The sequence below is a fragment of the Squalius cephalus genome, assembly GCF_949319135.1.
Source record: "Squalius cephalus genome assembly, chromosome: 18".
Lineage (NCBI taxonomy): Eukaryota > Metazoa > Chordata > Actinopteri > Cypriniformes > Leuciscidae > Squalius > Squalius cephalus.
Window position 1 is genome coordinate 23373896 of NC_137139.1, and position 27163 is coordinate 23401058.

General features: G+C 39.3%; 2 protein-coding genes and 1 long non-coding RNA gene across 4 annotated transcripts in view; 2 read left to right on the forward strand and 1 right to left on the reverse strand.

Annotated features, from left to right (window-relative positions):
* c1galt1la (core 1 synthase, glycoprotein-N-acetylgalactosamine 3-beta-galactosyltransferase 1, like a) overlaps positions 1–10512 on the forward strand; it is a 73997-nt gene extending 63485 nt beyond the window's left edge. For both annotated transcript variants that reach the window (XM_079848822.1, XM_079848821.1), the window contains exons 2-4: positions 5904–6168; positions 7098–7762; positions 9433–10512. In XM_079848822.1, coding sequence (XP_079704948.1) covers positions 5946–6168; positions 7098–7762; positions 9433–9744 — 1200 coding nt within the window. In that variant the 5' untranslated portion in view covers positions 5904–5945 and the 3' untranslated portion in view covers positions 9745–10512. The remainder of the gene's footprint in view (positions 1–5903; positions 6169–7097; positions 7763–9432) is intronic.
* A 26-nt stretch (positions 10513–10538) lies between these two features.
* On the reverse strand, positions 10539–12514 carry tac3a (tachykinin precursor 3a). The gene is made up of 7 exons (XM_079848823.1): positions 12355–12514; positions 11931–12046; positions 11747–11846; positions 11612–11641; positions 11465–11518; positions 10790–10865; positions 10539–10612 (listed from the first exon to the last, which is right to left on the reverse strand). The coding sequence occupies exons 2-7, from the start codon at positions 12030–12032 to the stop codon at positions 10594–10596; spliced, it is 381 nt and encodes a 126-aa protein (XP_079704949.1). The 5' UTR covers positions 12033–12046; positions 12355–12514; the 3' UTR covers positions 10539–10593.
* On the forward strand, positions 10811–17117 carry LOC307145552. The gene is made up of 3 exons (XR_013818968.1): positions 10811–10882; positions 16358–16503; positions 16693–17117. It is a non-coding gene; the product is annotated as an uncharacterized lncRNA (long non-coding RNA).
* Positions 17118–27163: the final 10046 nt, after the last annotated feature.

The window sequence follows — 27163 nt, forward strand, 5'->3', positions numbered from 1 at the left end:
GGATGAAAGGCCTGAAGGATTATAGACCATGCCACATTCGTGGGCACCTTAGGCAAGTAGCCAGGTCTAGGGTGGAGAATGGCTCTCACTCTGCCAGGAGCGAACTCGAGGCAAGAGGGAGCCACAGATAACGTCTGCAGGTCGCCAACTCGTTTCAGGGAAGTAATAGCGAGCAGGAAGGCTACCTTAAAGGATAAAAATTTCTCAGACACCTTATCCAGTGGTTCGAAGGGTGCCAGGGATAACCCTTCGAGGACCACTGCCAGGTCCCACGTGGGGACCCTAGGCTGGATGGCATGCCTCATCCTCCTGGCTCCACGAAGGAAACGAATTATGAGTGGGTGTGTCCCCAGAGTGCCCACCGTTAAAGGCATGTGGAAGGCTGATATAGCCACCATATAGACCCTAAGTGTGGACGGGAGAGCCCGTCAGAGAAACGATTCTGGAAGAACTCCAGCACTGAAGCCACTGGGCAGTTAACTGGGTCCAACTGACGTTCTCTGCACCATGAAATGAAAATTTTCCATTTAAATGCATAAAGTTTCCTCGTGGAGGGGGCTCTAGAGTTTAGAATGGTCTCAACAACCTCGGTTGAGAGACCAGAATTTGTGAATTGGTCCCCCTCAGGGGCCAATCCAGCAGCTTCTTGGGCTTCAGCCAAGGGTGAAATATCACGACCTCGGACTGAGGAGGGAGGACCATCCTGATCCGGATTTACCGCGGAAGGCCTGCCAGGAGAGCCCAGATGTTTGGAAGCCATATTCGGGCCAGTCAGTACGGGGCTACTAGGAGTAAGCTGATCCCGTACTGCCGAACCCTTTTGCACTCTAGAACCCCCGGGGGCAGAACAATCAGGGAAAACATACACAGACGTGGACCACCTCCGACAAACCGACCTCCATCCCGGCTAAAGCCAAATTGGGGTGGAGTTTGAAATCCCCGGGCCGCAGCCCCTGCCTCGACAGGATGACTGCCCCCTCTTTGATCAGAGAGACCACCGACGTATTGTCTGTCAAAAATAGAACCTGATGGCCTCTCTGAAATCTCCTCAGACCCTGTGTTTCCAACACAGGTTCTAGGAGCAGAAACCATAACTTCCTCCCCATGATCAGAAAAGGAGGGCATATGCGCTTAACTCTGGTCATGCGGAGTGGGTTCCCTCTCGGGAAAAACCCATTGGTCCTGAGTCACTACTACAGGGCCCCCACGTACAGCAGGCCAAAGAATAGTATGTTGAACACTGCTGCCAGCGAGCCCACCCTTTGATAAGGCCATATAGTGGTTGCCTGGCCTAGCTTGATATTCATGACTATGGTCAGGAAGGTGAATGTCTGAGCTGGAGACAATTGTGCCTGCATCGTGACTATAACCTACACCGCCCCAGGAATCGGTTTCTCTGAAGAGGAACTAGTGATTTTTCCTAGACTCTGAGCCATATTCCCAAGCACCTCACGAGACTCAGAACAACACCTCGGTGTTGAACCGTCTGCTCTAGTAGTCAATGGACGGGAATGAGGATGCCCTGAAGACTCCATGGAGCTAGGACAGTGACCATGCATTCCGAGGAGGTGTGGGGATACAATACTAGGCCGAATGGAAGAGTCCGGAACTGATGCGCTTTTCCCCCAAAAGCGGATCTCGGAAACTTCCTGTGATGGGGTTAGAAGGGAACAAGGAGTTAAGGAGCTTGTGGATCTATCACGACAGACCAGTCCTCGGAGCTGGTCTGACTGACAGTCGGTATCTTGAATCTGAACCCCCTCGGAGGTTGATCCAGTACCTTGAGATCCAAAACATACAAGATACAAGACTCTTGTACTCGCTCTCCTGGGGGAACGCCCATCAGGGTCCACGTGTTACGACAAGACCTCTTAGTTGAAGCCATCTTAACCCGAGAGACAGTCCTCAGACCTGTCTTCGGTATGGAGGGCTTCGTGCAAGAATGTTTCCTCTGGCCCCAAGCCTTATACGGGGGGGCACGAGAGGCAACCTTCTCAAAATATGAGGAGCTGGCGGCTGTCCCATGAGGCTGCCCCCTGGCATCAACCCCATGAGACCTGGACTGACAACTGGGGATAGCTGATTGTCGCTCTGCCTCCTGAAGCCTCTAGACAACGGTTCTTGCCACGTCGCCAAAGAGGCCAGAAGGCGAAAGGGGGGAATTGAGAAGGAAGGCCCTGTCCTTCTCCCCGATCCCCAAGCGATTTAACCATAAATGTCTCTCTGAGACGACTAGTGCTGCCATAGAACGGCCAATGGCACGGGCCGTCTTTTTAATAATATGAAGAGATAAGTCAGCCACTCTACAAAATTCAGTAATACCGTCGAGTGAGACCTCCCAGTTATCATCCACCTCTTTGAGGAGGTCAGCCTGGTATGCCTGTAATAACTCCATCATGTGTAGACATGCACCGGCTCGACCCACCGCCATATATGCTTTCCCTAATAAATTTGATGTATGAGATTTGGAGGGAAATGTCTGAGCTATCAGGGGTGACGCAATGTCGGGGAGAAAATATTTCGCAAAATATTCCTCAACCTGAGGCATCACCTCATAACCATTCTCATTAGATTCCCTAATGGATGAGTAAATATATACATGGGGGGGAAATAATTGAGATGAACATGGATTTTTCCACGATCACAATACCTCAGTATGGAGATCAGTGAAAAAGGGAAGGCTCTGACACGAAGATTGTGACTGGGTCTGCAGGAAGCGCTCATCCATTTTATTTTTCTTAGTCGCTTCCTGCTTATTAAATGACCATTCAACGTTTAATTTAGCCACTGCCCTGGTTACAACCTCCAGCAACTCCTCAATAACGGGAATATGGGGTGGCGAATCCCCATATCCACGTGATTCGATGTTGAGAATATCTAACTCCTCGGAGCCAGATAAATCAAACGCCGGGTCTTTAACACGGTCGGAAGAAGCCGCAGCGCGGGCTTCCGAACCGTGCGCGAGACCAGTGGAGCTGGTTAATAAACACTGCGGGTCGCAACGTCTCAGTATTATATGCCAGCCCCACGTGCGAATCCCATGCATACAAGCGGTGCGCTGCCTCGACAGATGCGGGACCTGACACACTGGAAACGCGAGCCTGATCTAATTGATCGAACAGGCTCAAACGGGAGCGGAGCTTTTTCATAGGTAACTGAAAACAGTTTGCACAGACAGCGCCCTCGAGCACTGCCCGTGCATGCTCCACTCCCATACCAACAACACAGAACGAGTGCGTGTCATCCTCGCTCAAATAGCATGGGCAAGGGGACGCACACCGCCTGAGTCGTTTCTCTATATTCGCCATATATATTGAGATAGACAGACAACACCAAATAAGATAATACAGTCACACAGAACGATTGCTGAAGACAGAAAGCTGACGCGGCTATGTCCCGGTGTCCTTTTATAGCTTCCGGATCACCGTCACATGCAACGTCACGAGTGACGAAAGACACAGCACCAATCAAGATTGGAGTAGTTCCACTACAGACTTAAGACACATCATGCCGAAGGCATTCCCCAAAGTGTTAAGTATCGACGCAGCAGGAGTTCCCTTGCGAAAGGGAACTGCGCTTCTCAATTGAACTGTTGCCACGGTCCGTTTATCAGCTCGGACCGATATGAAGACTCCACGCGAGCTCAGAGAACACTTGCGCGCCGATCTCGCTCGATCACACAACCACTCACAGCACTGGGAGATCCAGTGAGAAAGCATTTGAATTTGCCGCAGTATTAATAACGTTGCTGAAAAATATAATGAGAAGCTATCAAATCACTACTCCGGCAAAGAATTCTCTGTTATAAACCACAGATATCAGATCAAACAACGCTGACATGGAAACCAAGAGAAACATGTGCCATGAACGAGCAAGTTATAGAAAGCTTTACAATTCACAACATTCACTATGGATTTAATGTTGTAATGCTAACTGTAACCATGGTATTGTGGCAGAAATAGTAGATTGTTTTTACATTATTCATCTCGGGCTTCGTACAACCTTTTGAGAGTGAAATTCAAGCCATTTACAAAGCCTTTCAAGTGCCCAGCAAACACATTTGCGTTGTGGCAACGTCTGTGGCACGTTGCATTTCTGCTATGGCAACGTCCTGTCTACGTGCTCGCAACATTGTTACAACGTAGAATTGTAAGACGCGCCAGGGCTGTAGCAACGTTGTTGCGCGACAATAGATATATTCCCCATTTAGCATGTTTTGTGATTCATTTTTAATTAGTCATATGTTAAAAAAAATTATTATATACTTTTTAAATATTGCTTATCCCTATTATTATTTATGGGCCTAACAGTAAATTCATTATAATCAACATCTGCAAGTGTACACTTTGAAGAGTAAAAATGACATAGAAGGTTACCTAATTCAACTTTATTAAAACTGCATATGGTAATCAAATTGCACTTCCAAAAGTCATACATTTGTGAGAAAACAAAACAGGGAGTGGATTATCAGCATGAGCAGACATGAGAAAATTTAGCAAAGAAACGAATGAGATGACAAATGAAAGGAAAAAATAAACAGTTGTGCGAGCAGTTACAAACATTATTTTTTCTCTGTGCATTTCCAAAAAAAAAAAAAAAAAGGAAAAAGCATTAACGTGCAACAAGTAGGCTATGTGCTGAAATCAATTTCTCATCATTAAAAGTCATTTTGGCTTCATACTTTTGGCATAAAGTTAAATATTTGTCATACCTGACCAGAAGATGTTCAAATAAATGTCACATAGACAAGGAAGTTGTAGGTTGTGTTTGAATAATTACGTATCTTATTTAGCTGAGGTAAATTAAACGCAATTCTCACGTATGGATTGCTCGATGAAGTTGAAATTTAAAAGGCTGATTTTCGCGCTTCAGGGCAGTGACGAGTACATATGTCGTCCAGTGGTTGTCCAGACACCCTAGGCACAACCTTAAGCAATGGCCCTGAACGGTGGTTCAATGTCAACATTGTGACAACGCTGTAACAACCTTCACCACACAACGTAGTTATAGCAACCCTTTGGCCATGTTGTTAAAACGTTGTTAGAAGGTTGGGTACGTTGTGCCAACGTTCTGTGTTAGCTGGGTGCTTTACACTTTTTCCCAAAACTTCAAATCTCTAAATAAAAATCAATTTTAATGTTATTTTTAATGTGAGGATTTATAACACTAAAAGTTTAAAGATGATAGATGAAGTAAAACTAACACTTTGTGTCAAACAAACACTTTTATTTAAAAAAAAAAAAAAAAGACATGAAATTACCACTATAACCAGTAGATGGCGGCAGAGTCCCTTGTTGACTTGTTAGCCATTTCCACTCCCTAATAAATGGAAAAGTAGGAAAAGTCTTTTTGTATTTTACACAGAAAGCAAGTAAAGAGCGCTCCTTTTATAATCCCTTATTCAGTATGATTATATCTATAGTGCAACAATGGTATATTTATAGTATTGGTAAAATTTAAGTAGCCTATATACTATAATATTTAAATTAAATTAAATACAAAATTAGTTTTTTTGCATGTTACTGCTGTTAATAAAAGTTAGTTTGATCTGCATCTCAATTCAAGCTGTTAAAGCTGTTAAATTTCCAATAAATAAACATGTAATATTAATAGTAACTGCACTTATTAATGCAAAGCCATAGAAATATGATTAAATTACATTTATGATTAAAAATCCCCCAACACCACCATCAGGTGCTGGTGCCACCATCTGTAGAACTTAGTGGCACCAGAGCTACTGCTCTCAAATGTTAGTCTGGAGCCCTGGAATGTAATAATTGTATTATTAAATAATAGAATAGAATTTTTGTCATTTCTTAATGCAAATTAGTAGTATATTAGGATCTTTGAAATCTCTGAAAATGAATGCAATCAAATTTATGTAACCAATATTTGTATTCTAGCCTTGCAGTGACCAATGTGGTGAGGATCCCTGAGTGGTCACCATGAAAGGAGGAAATTCAAAGTGTGCTTTCTCCCTGGGCTTCCTGGTGGGCAGCTGTACATTGTACGTGTTCTTGAGACAGGTATGGTTTGAGGAGAGCTTCAGCTGGCAGCATGATGGCAAAAGCAACCTTTCTCCACTGGAGTCAGAGCAAAACACCCCCAACCTTACCTGGAGAGTGGAAGGATCTGCCCTGATCAACCTCAAGCATCCTCACCAGCCAGGTGCTACAGCGCCCTCTAGTGCATCATTTAGGAATGAGCACAACATGATATGAAATATTGCAACTTAAAGGGATCAATTCTATCATCATTTACTCACCCTCAAGTTGTTCCAAACCTGTATGAATTTCTTTGTTCTGCTGAACACAAAGGAAGATATTTTGAAGAAAGTTTGTAGCCAGGCCACTATGGGGCAACATTGACTTTCATAGCAGGAAAAAAAAAATACTATGGAAGTCAATGGTGCCCCAGAACTGTTCAGTTTTCCACATTCTTCAAAATATCTTCCTTTGTGTTCAACAGAACAAAGAAATGTATACAGGTTTGGAACAACCTGAGGGTGAGTAAATTATGACAGAATTTAAATGTTTGGGTGAACTATCCCTTTAATAACTGGTTAAAGATTTCACTTTCTAAATACTTCATTAAGATTTCAATTAGAAGATGTTGCATGAAATTGTATTTTGTAGCCACAGTAATATGTTCAAAGTTCACCGCTGTGAGCCATGGTTGATTTATTATGCGAGTAAAAGTGTCTGATAAACAGGGGTGTAACTGAGTTACAGCGAGTATTAGGATGGACATGGGTCAACTTAATGATATAACTTGTTTGAGGCTAGATTTGTATCATATTTATACTTTTATTTATCCTGGACATTCTTATGTCATTGAACCTAATTTAATCTCATTATGTCTGCCCCCATGTAAAATAAAATCGCTTTAATTAGACTACTGATTAGTTATTAGACATAATATTTAGCATATTTATCAAAAGGACTATTCTTTTATATATGTGTAAGACATTTTTGATTAGGGGAGAATTATAGAGTATGCCGAGAGTAGTCTCAGTTCAGTTATAAAGCAGTCTCTAATGAACAAAATGGTTTGTATTAAATTGCAACATAACTATAGAATTTGCTTTAAATACACAGGAGAGGACAGTCACATTGCAGACGAGCTGTTTAAGAAAGTGCGTATCCTGTGCTGGGTGATGACAGGGCCTAGTAATCTACAGTCAAAGGCTCGGCATGTGAAGGCCACATGGAGTCGTCACTGTAACGTAGTTCTGTTCATGAGCTCTGAAGAAGATCGCAGCTTCCCTACAGTGGGCCTTGGCACAGGAGAAGGCCGTGACCAGCTGTACTGGAAGACTATTCGTGCCTTCCACTACGCTCTGAAGAACCACGCCGATGAGGCAGACTGGTTCCTCAAAGCAGACGATGACACATTCGTTGTTGTGGACAACTTGCGCTGGATCCTGTCAAACTACACGGCAGAGCAGCCCATATACTTTGGCAAGAGGTTCAAGCCGTACGCCAAGCAGGGCTACATGAGCGGTGGTGCAGGTTATGTTCTCAGCAAAGAGGCCCTAAAAAGGTTTGTGGAGGGTTTTAACACTAAAGTGTGCACTCATACAACCCCAGTGGAGGATCTAGCAATGGGTCAGTGCCTGGAGAAAATGGGGGTGGTAGCAGGAGACTCCAGGGACACACTGCACCGGGAAACCTTCCATCCTTTCATTCCTGAACACCATCTTACTGGAAAGTTCTCCAAGACCTTCTGGTACTGGAATTACTGCTTCTACCCAATTGTAGAAGTAAGTCACACACTTGTCTTTTTTTTAAACATTTGGGGTCGGTAAGATTTAAAAAAAAAAAAAAGGTTTTATTGACATATAAACATTGATCAGCAAACATAAACAGAAGCTCAACCGAACCTGCTTGACACGCGAGAGCAAACCTCATTGGTTCTTGCGGAAGCTCAAACGTGCTGCATAACATGAAAATTAACCCCATTGGTTCTCGTACGTCAAGCAAACATTCTTGAGCTTCCGTTGATCACCACTAATGTGTGAGCCGATGAATGTGATTAAAAGCCTAAATTCAATCTGTTCATTTGAAATAGAAATCTTTTAACAGTAAGTGTTAAAATTGTATGAGTATGAGTCTTTGCTGTCATTTTAGTCAATTTAATGCATCCTTACTGAATTCAAATATTAATTTATAAAAAAATATTTTAAAAAACTATCTGTGTCCCCATTCTTCTGAATGGTAGTATAAGATAAAATATGTACTAATATTTTTAAGTGAGTATGTGACGTTAAGGACAAGTATGGTAACTCATACTCAGAATTTGTCCTCTGCATTTAACCCATCCAATTTAGTGCACACACTTTAGTGTGAGTAGTGAACACACACACACACACACACACACAAACACACACACAGCATACACGCACACAGAGCAGTGGGCAGCCATTTGCTGCTGCGCCCGGTGAACAATTGGGGGTTAGGTGCCTTGCTCAAGGGCACCTCAGTCGTGGGTATTGAGGGAGGAAGAGAGCGCTGTTCATTCACTCACCCACCTACATTTTTCCTGCCGGTATTGAGAATCGATCTGGGTTACAAGTCTGACTCTCTAACCTTTAGTCCTCGACTGCCCCAACAAAAGGTCCTATTAATGTCCTTCGTGCCCTTCGTGACACTTCTCTACATTCCACAGCTTCCGTTTCCCACACATAGCAAGCTAATTAGTTATTACTTTGTTTTTTGTTTTTTACAGAAGTTAAACTTATTTTTTGAAAAGCTTTTTGAGTACTTGAGTACCATCTGTGCCTGAGAGAAGAAAACACTTTAAGTGTCCAAAGGAATTTTCCATTAAAAATCAACAACATTGTTTGAGAAATATACATTGAAAATGAAATTACCTCATTTTAGCCCTTTCATTTTTTTTAAATGCCACACTGAACTAGGTGTTTGCAAGTGAAATCAACAATGGATAGGTTTGATGGGGACCGTATTTGTCGATAGTTTTTCTTTCATGTACATGATGATGTGATTCGTGACTAGACAGCTAATGACTAACAATAAAAAACCCAAGAAATAAACACAATTTTGTCTTGCCATGGGTATCAAAATGGCAAAACGGTATACTTAAACTTAACACAAAAATAGCAAGTATTTTTCTCTCTCAATATTAACACATCGTTTATATCTTATAGCTGTATTTTAATGTTTACAGATTGGCCCCATTGACTTCTATTGAAAGTGCCACTCTGTTACCCAGATTCTTGCTTTTTTTTTCTTGCTTTTTTTAAAGAAAAGGAGGGACAAGCCTAAATTAATTTTTGTGGTATTTAAATGTTATGACACAAGTGCTGTCGATTGAGCTTAACTTGTAATGAACCCAGAATATTAATTTAATGCAACTTATCTGTGACCACGTGGAAATGTGACAGGATCTCTTATGTATGTTTTTCCCCTGCAGGGCCCACAGTGCTGCTCTGACCTAGCAGTGTCTTTCCACTACGTAGACCCTGTGCTAATGTACACGCTTGAGTACTACACTTACCGTCTGAGACCCTATGGCTACCAACACCGCTACCAGCCTCCAGTGCCTGCTGTACTATCTTTGGCTTCCCAAACTGTGAAACCCACCACAGAAGCTCAGAGATTTGATGAACGTTTTAAAGAAAAGTCAGTTTCAACTTATACCATGAATCCCAAAGCTGAGAACACAAAGACTACTGAAACAAGTCACAAAGTCACAAGAAACATAACAGACAGAAGCACAGCATGATTGTGAATAATACTGCAGAAAATATTGCGTTATGTAAATCTAACATCTAGCATTATTTCAACTATGAGACAAAAATTAAGAGCCACATTTCATACAAGTAAATGATTCTTTGGAGTTTCTTTAGAATATCTTTACTTGGGAAGTTCAGTTGGCCTTTTTGGTGTGATCTTGTCTGTGGCCATTACTTTAATGAACTGTCACCTTAAGGTACAATGCAATGGTTAGGATATACTGTGTTTGATGATCTACTGATATCCAATGCACTAACATTCACTTGAAGTATTTAATAGTTAAGTATTAGGCTTGCTTCTGGGACACAATTATGTTTTCTTTTTATGTTCAATTAAGTTATAACACGTATAGGTTTGGTATACAGAATTTTATATGCAGCGGCATGCAGTTGGCAATGAGAAAGCATCAGTGTTTTGCAAATGTAGCAAATTATTGCTATGTAAATTTTTTGTTTGGTTGAAGTCACTACATTTTATGTGTTATTGAACTTTTAAGTAATAAAACATTGTGAGATCAGATAGATAGTATTTTTATTTACAAAAATCATGTTTTATACATTAAACAGCAAAAAAATAACTTAAAATAAATCGAAAGGCATGGGATGTTATTGGAGATTTAAATTCGATCATTTATAATGATAAATGTATAATTTGCAGTACAATGAAACAAATCACACCATAGGAAATCATGTTTATTTGATTCATTTTATATAAATATTTAATTTTGCTCTATCACTTTTGTAAAATAAATGATTTTGCTCCAAAGAAATGTCTTGAAAAGAAGCTGTCATGACAGGGTGGTACAGACGATTAACAGGATATGAAATAATTCATTTGCCTATAACCCACGACGAAACCTGCAACAAATTGAAAAATATGTATTTTTTTTTTATAGCAGAGACGATTTATATAAGAAAAGGCATAACAGACATGCTATATAAGAACAAATGCTGTGGTATTAGGAAGATACATGTTGTAATATCTTCAGAAAGCCTGCAAGTGGCAGAACAGCCTCATTGAAGTAGCCTACTCACCTCAGTTTGCATTTGTTGAAGAAGATGCCTCCTCCGCTTGTTTCTGGATACCCTTTCCTCAAGGGACGCCCCGTTTCTGTCAACACAAATACAGTAAGTCTGAGAGACTTGATAGACATGAATTTCTTACAGCGTTAGCAATCACATTTAGCTACTTCGTCGTATGTCGGCGGTTTAACCCACGCCACGCGGTAGGCTACAATAAACACAAAACTATTGGATTCATCAGAATCAGATTAAAATCGAAGTCCTAAATGATCAATTAGTTCAAACAATATACTCATAAGAGTCATTTGTTCATTAACCAATGCACTCTTCTCGCGGTGTATGTTTTTGATTCCTCTAAAGAACATTACTTTTCATTTCGAAAAGGAATTCGCTGAAAGTAGACACACACACACACACACAAAACACCACCGCCACTGATTACAGCGGCAACGCGCACTCAGCATGGTTTCAATGACAATTATTTAACAAACGAGCGAAATCAATACTCTAACTGGAGATGTTTCTTTGTATTTGGTAGCCTACATCCGTGCCGCCATATGTGTCAAAAAGTGGTGGGGACAATATCGACCCAGGCAAAAAGTATTGTGGACATGTCCCACCCGCAAATGACGCGTGTCTCAAGCTGTTTTTCACAAACATAAGTGAATTTAATAGAAAGGCTGTTACCAGGGTCAGCGCTTCGTCGACCCATGAGTCCAACAAAGATATCGTGCATTTCCCCTGAAAGACAACATATATTCAGTTTTCTTAGATTGTTTTTAAACTAGTCTAACGTTACATTATGAAAGCACAAAAGGAAGTCCAATGTCTTACTTTTACGTTGGGGTGGTAAATCATCCGTGTCTGGAAAATAATAAGATTCGTATAAACATTAGCTCGTCTCAAAGAATAATAAATTAAAGAGAAACTGCTAGAATAATACAACAAAGAAAATATTTGTTCACTCACCGGCGTTTCTGCGCCCCATTAATCCGACAAAACTGTCATAATCTATGTCATTATACCTCTTCAGCAAGTTATGAGCCGACAGCCGAAAACTTGGACTCTCCTGTGCATAAAATTACATTTTTATTTTAAAACTCGGCAAAACTATATATTTATAGTTATTAGATGATCACTATCTGCCACTTACGTTTGAATCTGATCTTAGAGATTCTGACTGCTGACAGCTCGATTCACTCCATCGGGTTTCCAGCACCAAAACCAAGAACAGTAACACTAGTCCACGGTACATCTTTACAGATCAGTCTGAGGAGAAAATATTACAGGATGCTACATTTAATAGCTTCCTTTTCTTTGTTAAACTCAGTAACATTTACATAAAAAATTAAAACACAAAGTTTCCCCTCTCCAATCCCAATTGCAGCCATTCTTGATTGATTTGTTTAATCTCTTAACATTCAGTAGCCTGTAACTTACCACTAAAACCATCAGGAGAGAAAAGCTTTGTTAAATAGATTTTTTTTTACAAATAATAATAAAAAACTTAAACAATAATGTAAAATTGTAGTTTGAAATAGGTAACATAAAGAACATTTTACATGAATTGTACTTACCTGAGCTGAGGATAATGATCTGTGGAAACAGCGGAGGACAGTTTCTGGTCGAGGAGTTAAATCCTTTTGTGATGGACTATCAGACAAGAGACACAGATACAGGGATTCTCTCCTGTCTGATTGTTAAATGATAGCAACATGTGCGTAAGTCCAATCAGATGTCGCAGTGTAGGTGTGGTTTAAGGATTTTGTAGTCTGCATCAGCAATGACCATGCAATTGAGATCCTGACATCAGAGGCGTGAGACATTCCTTAAAAGGACAAACCATAGCCCCTTTGTCAAAGCCCTACCATCAATTACTCAGATTTGAATTCTTGCTATTTTAATCTCATATCTGTAACTTTGCCAGTTTTTTTTTTTTTTTTTCATTCAAGGTTACTGAGTACCATCCTTGAAGGCAACCGCATCTCCCCGCATGTGTGGGACATACTCAAGCATTTGCGTGAGAGCACATCTAAATGTCATGTTTGTTGACTCATTAAGATTATGCTGATATCTATCCAAATGCTACTTTTCTCTGCTAAGTAGGGCCTTATTGTCGTATTTTCCTCCTGACTGCCTAATTGGTGTTGTCACTGGCGGGAATGTAATCTCTCAAGGAAGCAATTACACAGATGGAGCGGTGGATGATGAGAACGGTGTCTCACGGACTCAGTGGACATCTTGAGGGGGCATCTAACTGGCCTGGCGACATGCAGGGTTGATTAGTGGGAACATCCATTAGTTGCTGCCCACACTCAGTATGCAGCATGCAAAGGGCAGCTGTGCTTTGAAGTTCCTTTTGGAGAACTGATTTGATCAGTTCATCAACAGAAGCCAATGATAGCAACAGCTCAGGCAGGCAGCACTAACCCACTTCCACATCAACATCATAAATCCTATGAGACTCCGACACATTCGTCAGTGTCATTATAATAGCTTTTGTAATCGTCATCTCTGACGTTATCTAAATGACAACTTTGGCATGTTGACCTTGTTGAGTGTGGAGAATGTACACCATTAAACCGGATTGACAATACATTTTAAATTCCAATTTAAAATACACATTTAAATTGACATTCAAACATTGAATATTACATTGAATGTAACAAAGCATAATTAAAATGAATTAAAATAAAGAGTAATTCATGGAAAATATATATATAAATGTGTGAGTCCAATTAGAATATTCCACCTATATTTTCCTCTGGTTAGGGGGATTTACACAAGTTCTTGCTCTAGAAACGCCAAGGTCATGGGTTCAATTCCGAGGGAATACATGAATTGAACATAAATGTATAGCTTGAATGCAATGTAATTTGCTTTGGATAAATGCATATTCCAAATGCATAAATATAATATATACACACACCATCGTTGGGACAAAGCCTATGAAAGATTCTGTATTGGAAGGGTATAGAGATGATTTTCAGCTTGCAAAAGCATTTAATGAGTTTTATGTAAGGTTTGATACTAGTGACTTTGAGAATATTCGTAGTGAGCAGAAAAATAATTTAACTGTAAATGGACCTATCCCTTTTGCAGAACAGGATGTAATTAATGGGTTTAAACATTCAAAAGCCAGGAAAAGTGCAGGCCCTGATAATAATGAGGGTCGGCTGCTTATTTCCTGTGCAGAGCAATTGTGACCTATCTTTTATTATATTTTTCAACTGTCCCTTACTCAACAGAAGGTGCCGAGATTATGGAAAACTTCCACAGTCATTCCAGTGGCGAAAAATAATCATCCAGTAGTACTAAATGATTTTAGGCCAGTTGCTTTGGCCTCATTAGTTATGAAGAGTTTTGAAAGATTGCTTTAAAAAGAGCTTCTTAAGGTGGAAGATTCCCTTGACCCTCTTCAGTTTGCTTATAGGGCCAGCCGTGGGGTAGAGGATGCTACGGCCACTTTGTTGAATTTGGTACTTAAGCATCTAGAGGGAACTAAGACTCATGCTAGGATTTTATTAGTTGATTTCTCATCCGCTTTTAACACGATACAACCTCATATTTTAGTAGAGAAGCTTTTAAGTTTTGGCTTTGATTTTAGTATTGTTGGTTGGATCCTTGACTTTCTAACTGATCACATTCAGAGAGTAAGGGTTAATGGTTGTTTGTCAGAGGTATTGTCTTCATCCACAGGGTCCCCTCAGGGATGTGTCCTTTCTCCACTCCTGTATATTCTATACACTGATGATTGCAGAAGCAGGCATGACAATAGATTTATTGTAAAATTTGCAGATGATTCAGCGATTGTCAGCCTTCTTGGTGTTGGTGAATGCGACCATGGCCCTGTGGTAGAGGATTTTGTTCAGTGGTGCAACGATGCATTCCTGCAAATAAATGTGTTAAAAACGAAAGACATGCTTATTGACTTTAGGCGTAATCAAATTGATCTTAAGAGAACAACTATCAAAGAGCAGGAGGTTGATGTTGTGGAATCATATAAGTATCTGGGGTGTGTGATTGACAACAAGCTGAATTTTAATGTAAATGTGGAGACGATTTGTAAAAGGGGCCAGCAACGTCTGTACTGTCTACGGAGACTGTCCAAATTTAAAGTTGATAGGTCCTTGATGATTTTGTTTTACAAATCTTATATTGAGTCGGTTCTAACATTTACTATGTTATGCTGGTATGGATTTCTTGGTGTGAAGGCAAAGACTGCTTTGGTAAAAATAGTAAATACTAGCAGTAAGATCTTAGGAGTTCAGCAGAGTCACCCTATCGACCTGTACAACCAGCAGGTAGTTAGGAAAGCCTGATCCATTTTAATGGTTACTTCACATCCTCTCTATTCTGAGTTTCAGTTTTTACCCTCAGGATCTCGATTGAGATTTCCCTCTGTTAGAAGTAACAGGTATAAACATCCATTTATTCCTACTTCCATTTCTCTGTTAAATTCGGGTATGGGGGGAGTAGGTGGAAGGAAGTAGTTGTTTGGGTTTCGTGTATGTACTAAGTGTGTACTTATTTTCGTGTTAAGTTTCAATTTGTGAAAATTGTGTATGTATGAAAATTGTGTATGTAATAAGTGTGTACTTATTTTCGTGTTAATTTTCAATTTTAAATGTAATTTAACTTTTACGGAAATTTTTAATGTATTGTAAATTGTCCTTTTGTATGCTGTCTTGCTGTAAAACCAATTGCCCTTCGGGGACATATACAAATAAAACATAGACATAAACATATAAAAATGTAGTGCACGATTACTGCCTTGAGAATGAGAATCAAAGACTGGACTATTACTTTTGTACTTAATTTGGTACTTTTGTCTTTAAACAATGTCTAAGGACAGTTACATTATGCAACAGATGCTTTTATCCAAATCGACTTACAAGAGAAGAACAAAAGCAATTTGCCAATGAGCCAACAGTATTCATAATATACAATGCCAGGTTTATTTGACAACTAGATTAGGAAGCACACTAGAGAAATTTAACTAGATTAGAGATGCAGGAGAAATGCAGAGAAGAAAAGGTTTTTGTGTGTGTGTGTGTGTGTGTGTGTGTGTGTGTGTGTGTGTGTGTGTGTGTGTGTGTAAGTGCATTGGTTTAAAGGGTGTGGTTGACAGCTCATTTCATTAGAGAAGAACAGAAAAAACCTTGCTCTCTGCCACTTTGCACTCTGTATTAAATGAGACATAAAAATGCATAATATTTTTCTAGTGTTGATAGGGGAGAGTAAATATCTGGATGCAAATTACTTTACAAATAGTGGGCATATTATAAACGATAGTCAAGATCAACTGTTGACTGGGAGTCCTACAAAGAAAACAGTAAAGACTTTATGGCAAAAATATGTTGGGAATAATGTTCTAAATATAAATAATGTTTACTGTCCACATTTTTAAATTCCACATTCTGTTTGTGCTTGCTTGAAGCTCATAAAGCATTTCAACAAACAATGGAGCCAGTACGCTTCCCACAGCAGGCCAGTTATTTCTCACTGCAAGGGATGTTGGCGAATACGCTGTACCTCTACTAAGCAAACCATGTGTGTTTCATAATGTTTTTGATGCAGATGTTTGGACTTCATTGCTGGCTGTGTTGATCCACAGGAGACAGTCACTCCCAATGTTCTATATGCAGACGGAACTATGACTTGCAGGGACATGTCGTCTACACCAAAGGGCAGGTCGGAGTTCCAAACGGCTGGTTTTCCCAAAGGTTAGCGGATTAGCATTCTGATGTTTTAGTAATTGAGTCCCAACCCATATATGTCTCTTCCTGCTCTGCATGGATCTCGCAGATTAAGGATATGGGGATGGATGGGAGACAGATCTAACAGCAGTAGGGGAAGAAAAAGTAATTAATTGCATTCTTCCATAATTAATGACTTCTTTCCCTTAATCACAGAGACACATCCTGAGTATCAATGAGAACACCATAGGGCTGTTCATTTGGAGCATGCTAGGGTGGAGGGCCCCTGCCGCTGAGAGGATGACGACAGGAAGAGGATGGCTTAGTGGTAAACTCGTGACAACGTTGCTATCAGCATTAGATATCATTTAGTGCACTCAAAACGTGAGTGGGGGCCATATACTGCTGCCAAGGAAGAGTCAGCTGCAATTATCTCTGGTTGTATATCTAAAGTATATGTTTACCGAAGGATGCGCACGAGAAAATGTGAATCAGTGCAGACAAAATCAGTCCTGATGTTCACGTTTCTGTTGATTTCCTGTGAGATAGGACTGCTTTTTTTGCTTAATGTGAAATGGAGCAGTTGCATTTTGTGGCAGCTGGTGTTTGAAAATTATCTTATCTGTACCTGCTAATGTCATGAGCCCTTCACACTTTTTGTACAGTATGAGTTGTTTGTTTTAGCTCATAGTAATGGCTCACAGTGAGAAAGTTTGCATTACTAAGAAATCAGGTGACCACAAGAGTTTATTCCCTATTCTGCACCTAGAAATATCTTTCTCAGGGTCACACTCTTTTCAAAAGGTCTGGTTTTTCTGTTTGGTCACTGTGAATGGTTTTGAATAACTTCCAGACACTTTCTTGTGCTATTGTGTCCATGACATTGTGTTTGTCCGTGCATGGAGAAGGAAGTAAATGAGATTTGACACATGATGGAATAGTGACTGACAAGTCCGATTTTTTACTGGTCGCAGCCATGCTCAGGAACAGCAGGGTGTTGGCTACGGCTTTGTGCAGACTGGGGACAAATACAGCTAGAAAGATCCATAGGATGTCAAGTTGAGACCAGAAGGGTGACTGATCACTATTGTGCAAATATGAAATATAATGATTAGATTAGAAGTCATTCAATTTTTATGCTGTAGTTTTTTTTTAGTTTAGTTTGTTTTTATTTGATAGGGACAAAGCATGTTAATGAACATTTGCACAAAATACACAATGTAAACAAGCCGGATTATAGCAACATTGCTAATTTACGTCCGTAGTCCCTAGGGACTTTAATGTAATGTAAAATTACATTTAATTCAATGTAAACCTTAAGTTAATGTAATGTGGATCAGATTTATGATTGCTGATACGGCTACAAATTGCACAGTAGGGCAAAATGTACTTGACACTTTAAGAAATACAAATGACCTTCCTGGAGGTATCTAGAGCAGGAATTTTCAAACTTGAGTCCACGGACCCCCAGGGTGGTGCAAGGGGTCACTTTCACCAAATTTGATATTACTATTTCACATTGCTTTCTAAAGACTGGTAAGAAATCATGTTATTGTATTGACAGTTTTTAATGAAAAAATAAAAACATAGGTATGTGAAGAATAAATATTTTCCACATATTATTTAACAATTTGTGTCAGTACAATGGCATTATAAAAGGCAATTAATTAATCGTTGGGAAAAATAAATAAATAAACTAAACTAATAAAAATAATTAGATTTAATTGTACTGTCTTTTATAATATCATTCTCAATATTTTTCTTTTACAGTATAAATGGATTTTTATACATAAACCTGCTTATTCTACAATGAGGGTCCCTCATATTTCATCATTATATTCATCATATTTGTGGGTCCTTGGCATGAAAACGTTTAAAAACTCTTGATCAGGTGTGCCCAACCCTGCTCCTGCCGATCGACTGTCCTTCACAGTTCATCTCCAACCCTTATCAAACACACCTGCCTTTAATTTTCATGTGATCCTGAAGATCTTAATTGGTTGCTTCAGGAGTGTGATTAGGGTTGGAGATAAACTCTGCAGGACAGTCGATCGGCAGGAGCAGGGTTGGGCACCCCTGATCTAGATGATGCTACGAGCTGTAAACATCCCCTTATGCCAGCACTGTTCCTTCGATCGCCTCCCTGCAGCCAGGCATCCAACTGAAGCGGGCATAAGAGATGTGGGGCGCAAGAATGAACAGGGTCTGCAGCATGTGATGAAGCATACCTAAAGTTAATGCCACCTCACCAACTGCTGTTAAATGCCAAGCATGACTCTTGTTCTCTTTCCTGTGTACGCACAGTGGTGTCCTTGGAGTGGAGTCTTGTGTAATTTCTTAAAAATGTATTCAAAGGAATTTAAGCAATTGAAACTTTTTTTTGTGGTTGTTCCATACTGAAAAACCTAGCATTGCTGGTTATCAGCATAAGTTATGATTTGCATGCTAAGACCAGCAACGGATGCTGTTTGCTGGTCCTCAGCATGGGAAGCGGGAGTGCTGGTGGACCAGCCACACTAGCTCAGTTTAGCTTGAGAACAGCATGACTATGCTGCTGGTCCACTAGGTATAGACCAGCATAAACCCAACATGGAATTCATGCTGGATTTTTCAGCAGGCTTGCCTGACATAGCGCAATAAAATGCTGTTGAATCTGCACTGCATCTAAATCTGTTTAAGACCATTTAAGTCGTGTGAATCAACTGCAGCCTCCATAAAAAAAAAAAAAAAAAAAAGAGTGAATAAAGCAACATTATGACCTCCACGTATATGTTCATGTCAGGCTGTTGTTCCTTACCTCTGTTGTGTTGGCAGGGGCTGCGGAAGGCCACGAAACCCCTATATCTGCAACTTTGTATTAGACTCTAATTTGTTTCTATTGAAGCATTAGAATGGAGTTGAGCTCAAGGACAGAATGACACTTATGCTGTCCACTACCTCACAGATTTGTGCTAGCTTTTATGGACCGAGGCGGAAAAGCAGCAAAGTAGTGCATTTCAGAAAGAGGACAGCAGATGCAGGGGAGTATCGCAGAAAGCTGATAAAACTCAAGAGCTATTAAAAGCCAGGCCGGAGCTTAGGGGAGCTAAATGTGAAGACAGGCTTCGACGGGGCATCCAAGGGTTGATAGCCAATGAGGCATTGGGGGTGGCTGCGTGTGTAAGGGACGTGTCTCACAGTGGGGTGAGCTCAATGTAGCTCAGAGTCCCCCGCTGCTCGTGTCACCCAGAGGCGACACAACAGAGCCATAAATAAAACGGACAAGAGGAAGCCCAGTCCTTCCCGCATTACTCTAATTTGATTGATTAGCTGGAATAACTTGTGAGACTTAGTCATATTCCCTTTTGAGCTGCTTCTACAGGACCTGCTACAGAGGTCTTCGGGTGTAAACTGTGATCTCCCTTTTTTTTTACCCTGGCTTTCAAGATTTTATGGTCATCTAAATGTTAATTTAAGTCTGATTGCGTCCTCTTATCGAAAGAGTTGAATGTTCAGCACTTAGAGACATTTAGGGTTGTTAGGCAGCGTGTCGTGTCCTTAAGGCACTTCTCCCATCTGTTGCATACATATCTCCTCATCAGCGGTTTGTCACAGTGTTTCACTGAACAAAATATTCAGTCTTTGCGCATAAGTGGAAATGCAATCATGTGTTTTCATGTGACCATCAAAATGCTGATACTATATTGTCAGTTCATTCTGTCACAAAGAACTATATCGTGATGAGCAGAGTTTATGAGTTCACTCTGTTCTAGCTGTACTTTTCCATGCTTATTTTTTATTGTTGTGCTGTCCCTTTGATCTTGTATAATCTTTAATCAACCACTAAATATTAAAGGATTACCTCGATTCTTTCACCAGAATATTGACTAAATCAGTTCTCGCTGTAATGCAAAAAGTGCAAAAAAAAAAACTTTAACTGATTACAAAGCAAATATATAGGAACTTGAACTTTAAGTATCTTCTGAGAAAATTAGTATTAATTCAAAAGATATTTAAGGATCGGCTCATAATTAATAATAATAATATTTAGCTTTCAGGTACTTTTTCAGGTTTTGCCAATGTTCTTTGAAACTTGATTTATTATGTTGTGCATTGTGTTGTCAGGCTTTTACTTGATAATTACAAAAAAGTTTTTGTAATGGTAAGCTGGTGATTATTGTGGTGTAGGCTCGCGCTCGATCGGCCCAAAGTCCGGCGTCCGACCAGCACGAAAGGTCTCTACGTGTTACTGTCTTTTCTCGAGGCAAAGTACTTTTTGATTAAATCTAATACATTTGAATATGTATTTTCTCGTTATTTCATCTGACTCCATAAATGAAAAGGTTTTAATAATATCTGTGCATCATTAAATGTGAGCGAATGTTTGACTATTCCTTTTAACTCTTTAATGAAAATAATGTAAAAATCAGTTTGAATAATCAAATGTAACAATTTATTATGTCAGGTAAATGTATCAAGCCAATTTCATAATCAATTCAAAGATAATCGATACAAAACATCAAATGCTTTGGAATAAAGAGAAGAGATGCGAACCCAACATTAAAATACATGATGCTGAATTCTTTGTGGTCCTTCATCATCATGGGCTCATCTGAGTAACAGAAGACCCAGAGCCCTTTGCTGCATTCCATTATATAGACAGAACCTCTTTCACATGGAAACATGTGCTAACAATGGAAATTTGCATTCAGAGGTTACACCTTTTGGGGGTATGAGACCATTTGCCTGGAGACCACCTTCCTTTGTGTGTCAGCTATCTCTAAACTCCTAAAAACCTTATTACTTTTTGTTTGACCTATTTGGAAATGAGACCTTTGTACCAGTCGCACTGAGACATTTCAAATGATACCAAACATTTATAAAACTGGATGATAATTGTTAACATATAAACCATATAGATTGTGAGTAAATCTCAGGTGATTTTAGCATAAGAGAGAGAGGGTGGGGGAAGAGGGAAAGAGATGTATTCTGAGGCGAGACTTTGTCTCAAATGGTGGTTCAAATGGTAATTTTCAGCAAGATCCTGTCTTCACAGGGTCTCAAGTAGACTGCCTGGCATTTTCTAATTTCTCAATTCTTACAGTGGTAAGCTGGTGGTTATTGTCCCCAAATTAGATCACAATCCAAAACTAGAGACACGAGTCACATTATTTTGCACAGACCTATCATACTGGCTTTTGATGGCAGTGCCCTTTGGATTCTGTTCTTTCCAGTGATCTGTAATTAAGGTATTTTAGGTGTTGATTAGAGCAGCAGGGACAGGCTCAGTGACAGTGATTGTCAAAGTAAACAGAGTCTGTGTATTGAGCCAGACTCCTCTCTTTCACAGAATCCAGGCGTCACATGGGTGCAGTACTCTATAAATACATCAGACATGGATTTAAGAGAGATGAGAATGATCTAATGTGTAATAAATTAACTCAAACATTTTGATGTGCATGTAAAGTTTGTAAGTTTAGTTTTAAAAAGAACATTTTCCCTGCATGCTGCATCTCAATATGCCTACTTCCATACTATATAGTAGGCAAAAAAAAAAAAAAAACAGTATGTGAGCCAAGTAATATGTCCAAATTCATAGTATTCATAAAACAGTAGGCGAAAAGTACCTGGATGACCTACTACTTCCGGGTAGAGTCTGAAGTGTGCATCCACTGGAGACTTTACTATCCCATGAGACCACAGGAGAAGATTTGTGAATGGCAGTGAAGCGATGCTACTGATGCTGTATAGGTCACATGACAGTGACAACATGGCGGATGTAGTATGACCGAATTTGATTTATTCATTACCCATATTCATACTATAACAAACATACGCTACCCATATTGATACCATATATAGAACATACTTTTTGAAACGATTCAGAATCAGAAAAAAATGTAGGGCGGGATTGGGAATTGATTTTATCCATTGGGAATTGATTTGATCTTTAGATCGTTGTCGTTTGCTATTGCTGCAATGTCATGTGACTGACAGGTTGCTGGAAGGGAGAGGTTGTTGTGCATCCCTCACGCCGGTGAATCACAGAAGAGATGTCATAGCAAAGAGGAGGGAAAGATATTTTGATTAAAGATTACAAGGCCACATGAATAAAAAAAAAGTAATGATGTACACGGAAAAATCATTGCATTTGCATGTCTTTTTATGATTATGACTGCACACACAAAGCATGGCAAGACTTCATCAGAAGAAGAATAGTGGGAGAAAACGGAAATTGATTGATAGGGACCATCAAACACCAAGAAGAATTTTGTCCAAACACAGAGAATTTCACAAAGTCAACTTCTATGAAAGAGCTGCAATTGCTAAAACTTTAATGAGACACCAATGGTAAAATGTGAAAATGATGGCCATAACACCTGGACAGTTGGAGAACCAAGATGAACTTTGACATATGCACTGGCTAGCTCAGTCACCTGACTTCAACATTATCAAATTATTGTGGGCAGTTATAGAGAAAAGAATCAAAAGATGATTCCCCCCTCCAACATCTCTGAAGTAATTAGCAGATGTTCTTATTGACAACATTCCACAGGAGACTATATTCAAAATTTGAATGAATCTATTCTAAGAAGGTTGAAAGCTGGCAAATGGTGATAAAACACCTTAATAAAGAAATATTGCCCATTTTCCAGGTGTTCACATTATTTTGTCTAATATGCGTGTGTGTGTGTCTATAGCTACAACTAGCTAATTCAGTAAATGCTAACATGCTAATTGGAAAGCAAGTGCTGAATGAGTAAGGCAATATAGAACACTTTACATACACCTGTTCTCAAACTAAGCTCATGGTCCACTTGTCACCATGGTTTTATACAAATATTAAACACTATACTAAATCTTCCACTTATCATTAATCTTGCACAAAAACATTATATAACACTTTTTTTTAGCATTTACTCTCCCTTTTGAATGCCATGGCAAAGCATGCTGGGAAAAAAAAAATGAAACAATTCAGAATGTGTCAGTTTCATGAACTCAAAAGAAAAAGAAAGTTCTGAATACTCATAAAAGTTCATTTGTATGAACTAATTCGTTTAATTTAAGTTTGCCCTACTCAAATCAATAATTTTTTAAGCGTTAGGGTTTAGAGTGAAGCACAGAGGCTTTATTCACACAAAATCTTGCATCTAGAGCCCTGTTTACACCTGGTTTTAAGATGCGTTTTGGTCGATCAGATCACAAGTAGGGGTGGGAATCACAGGGTACATCACAATACGATACAAGACACCATACATGGCTCACGATACCGGTAAAGCAATTCTGCGATAATCGATATATTGCTAGACCATCCTATAATGATACATCACGATATCTGTACGGTGGCCGAGAGAGCTCAATGCGCTGCAAACTGAAGTAAACGTTTCTGTATTTGGTCGTGTTGTGAACTTTTGCAGCGTGTTTCTGTATTTGGTCGTGTTGTGAACGTTTGCAGCGTGTTTCTGTATTTGGTTGTGTTGTGAACTTTTGCAGCGCTTTTCTGTATTTAGTCGTGTTGTGAGTATTTGGAGCACACATATGTTGTAAAACTGATCAAGATGTTTTCTTAATTTGTGGGTGTTTTTCTATTTGTATGTGTTTTCTTCAGTTGCAGCGCATTGAGCTCTCTCGGCCACCGTATATCTGTCTAACTATGAAAACAAAATGCCTGTGAAAAGGTTAAGTACAGGTTTTCTCTCTTTATTCAAGTCCAAACTGTTAGAAAACAGCATAAAAAGTTTCAGTCTGTAAATTGAATCGCAAGTGGCTCTACATGTTCAATACCTTGAACATGTAGAGCCAATTGCAACGACATCATTGACATTGTTTAATTTACTTACATTGAAAATGTTTAATTTACTTAAAATGTTCAATCACAGCATAAAAAGGTAATGGTTAATTACAGACTTGTGCACTTTTTCCAGGCAGTTCTTGTATATCACATACTTTTTGTCGATTTTGTTTGTCCCATCAATGGTATAAGAGCCGAAGTGCGTCCAGACTTTGGACTTAAATGTGGCTGGGGCATCTATTATTTTTCTCACACTGCTATTTGCCATCATATTAAAAAACCCTTTTTCTTAGGCTAGTTAACTTATGTTTTACGTTTCCCTCATTCAAGTTTTGAGCGCCACCTCGAGGAGCCATGAAGTAGTGACGCTGGAAGCAGGGAAATCTATTTGGAGCACCTTATTTTATTAATTAAAATATCAATATTTGGCGCCAGCGTAACGATTCTCGTATCGCACAGAGAAGGACAACGATATATTGTCCTATCGATATTTTGTTCCACCCCTAATCACAAGTAGAGGAGGGAGACATTCCCATTTACACCTGGTGTTTTAATCTGTCTCTTTTGTCCACTTTCAACCACTTCTGTCCTGATTTCTTCGAGGGGAGGGTCTTTGGGTGGGTAATATATGATCAAGATCTTTTTCAGATCTTGAGATATAAAGGATTAAATAAGCTCATGCGATTAACATATGAATGTGACCAGAGATGAGAGAAAAACATACGGAAACCAGCAGCTTTCATTTCTGCACTAATAGTGCAAAACCAGGCCAAACATGGTGAGTGCATGTTAGAAATCAGGAACATTGAGGAAACATGCTTGGTACATTTTTCGTCTTCAAACCAAACTTGGGTCTTCAAGGCAACAAAGTTTAAATCCCGTCCGGCTAGCACACTTTCCATAATGTTTGTAACATTTGCTGAGAGATGAGGCAGAGAGAGAATCCACTTGCAAGCATGCTTTTAATAACAAAACTCCACATGAATAGACAGGAACATCTGTCCCAAAACATTAACACAATCCACCACAAAACAACGACTAATAAAGCACAAGAGAAACACAAGGGCTATATACACAGGGGCAAACAGGCTTAACAAGGTAACGAGGAAACGAGAAACACCTGGGGAGACTAATTAACATGAAAACTACAATGAACTACAAACATGGCACAAACATTTTACAAACATTTTATTCTTTTTTTTTTTTTTCCCCGCCCCCTCTTTCCCAACTCATCGTAAAATTAGATACTTACTGATTGATCCACAATCCGGAACAGATGGTGGTGGTAATGTACCAATAAGATGGATGCCAATCGCCGTTAAAAAAAGAAGAAGAAGAAGAACATGGCACTAGGACTGAAAATACAACAAAAGTCCAGACAAGACATGGGGAAATATATGACAATGTTTATGCATTAGGTCCATAGTCTTTTGTGGCTGTTTAAACACATTCAACCACATGAGCGTCTACACTACGAAAGCAATCCGGTCTAATGCATTTTCTACTACCTCTGGAAGTGGTCAAAAGTGGACAAACTCAAATGTTTTAGACCCCGTTTACACCTGTATTTACCGTCGCCCACTTGTGATCCGATCGACCAAAACACATCTTATGCTGCCTTCGCATGCTATCGGAAATTTCTTACTTCCCACTTCTGAAGTCGATGATTAGCTCAGTGCATTCATATTTTGACTTGAGAGGGAGCTCATGTCCAATTTTTTACTAGGAAACTATTATTTACGTTAATTCTGATAGCACGTGAAGGCAGCATTAATACCAGGTGTAAACAGGGCCTAGCTTGCCACCATCCATTAGCATTGTATTGAAGAAAGCAGCTCAGACATTGTGATAAACTTCTCTTTTTGTGTTTATCAGAAGAAAGAAAATCAAATGAGTTTGGAAGAACATTACGGTGAGTAAATGCTTAAAGAATTTTAATTTAGGGTGAACTACTCTTTTATGCTCTGAAAGCTTTTGTGAACCTGGCATGTTGATTACCACAGGAAGTAATTTTGACTTGTCCTTCAGGAATGCACGTACACCAGGCTAATGTGTTGGAGGGATTGAAAACAAAAATGTGAAGCATATTTTTCTTAAATAATGAATTCTTAAATTAATTATTCTAATCTCATACCAACACATATAAGCCTTTTAAACTGTACATTTTAGTGCTTACTGCTTGGCCCCATGTACCATATTGTAAGTCTCTTAGTGTACGTAACGTGTACGTTTGAAGTTTTTAGGAATTTGTTTGGAAACTCTTTCTTCAGAACAGTTAATGGTGCAGAAATTCCACAATTCACCTTTAAAAGGTTTCAGTGCTATTATCTTTGAGTTCAATTTACACTTTTCATAATCTTGTTCACAAAGTTTGTTTATAGCAATACCTATTGCTTGATTCTCCATTGGCAACCTTTTTTAATTTTTTGTTAAGGCTGCATACCATTCAGAAATTATCATGTCTGTGACATGTTTCCTTGTTCCTCCACAGTGAGGGCTTTTGGAGCAATGAAGTGTGAAGGAATCGATTTTAACAATCATTTAAAATACACTTTTATGCCATCTTTCCGATATTACTGTTGCACAATGGCTGAAATTAATGAACATCCGCTGATTAATGAATAAATAAACCTAATTTAATACACATGATTTAGCTGCACTAATAACCACTTTTACAATGTAAACAAAAAGAGATTTTAAATTGTTGGATTTTAGAAAGAAATTATGAATGCTACACTAGTTCACTTTAAAAATCATTATTGTGATATATAGGCTACTGTGTGTGTGTGTGTATGTGTGTGTGTATGTGTGTGTGTCACCATTCTGTTTAATTTGCTTTGTTCATGGACTTTTAGTTTGTAATCCTTCAGTTCCTGATTTCCCTCTGTTTTGATTCCCACCACTCATTAAACGCAC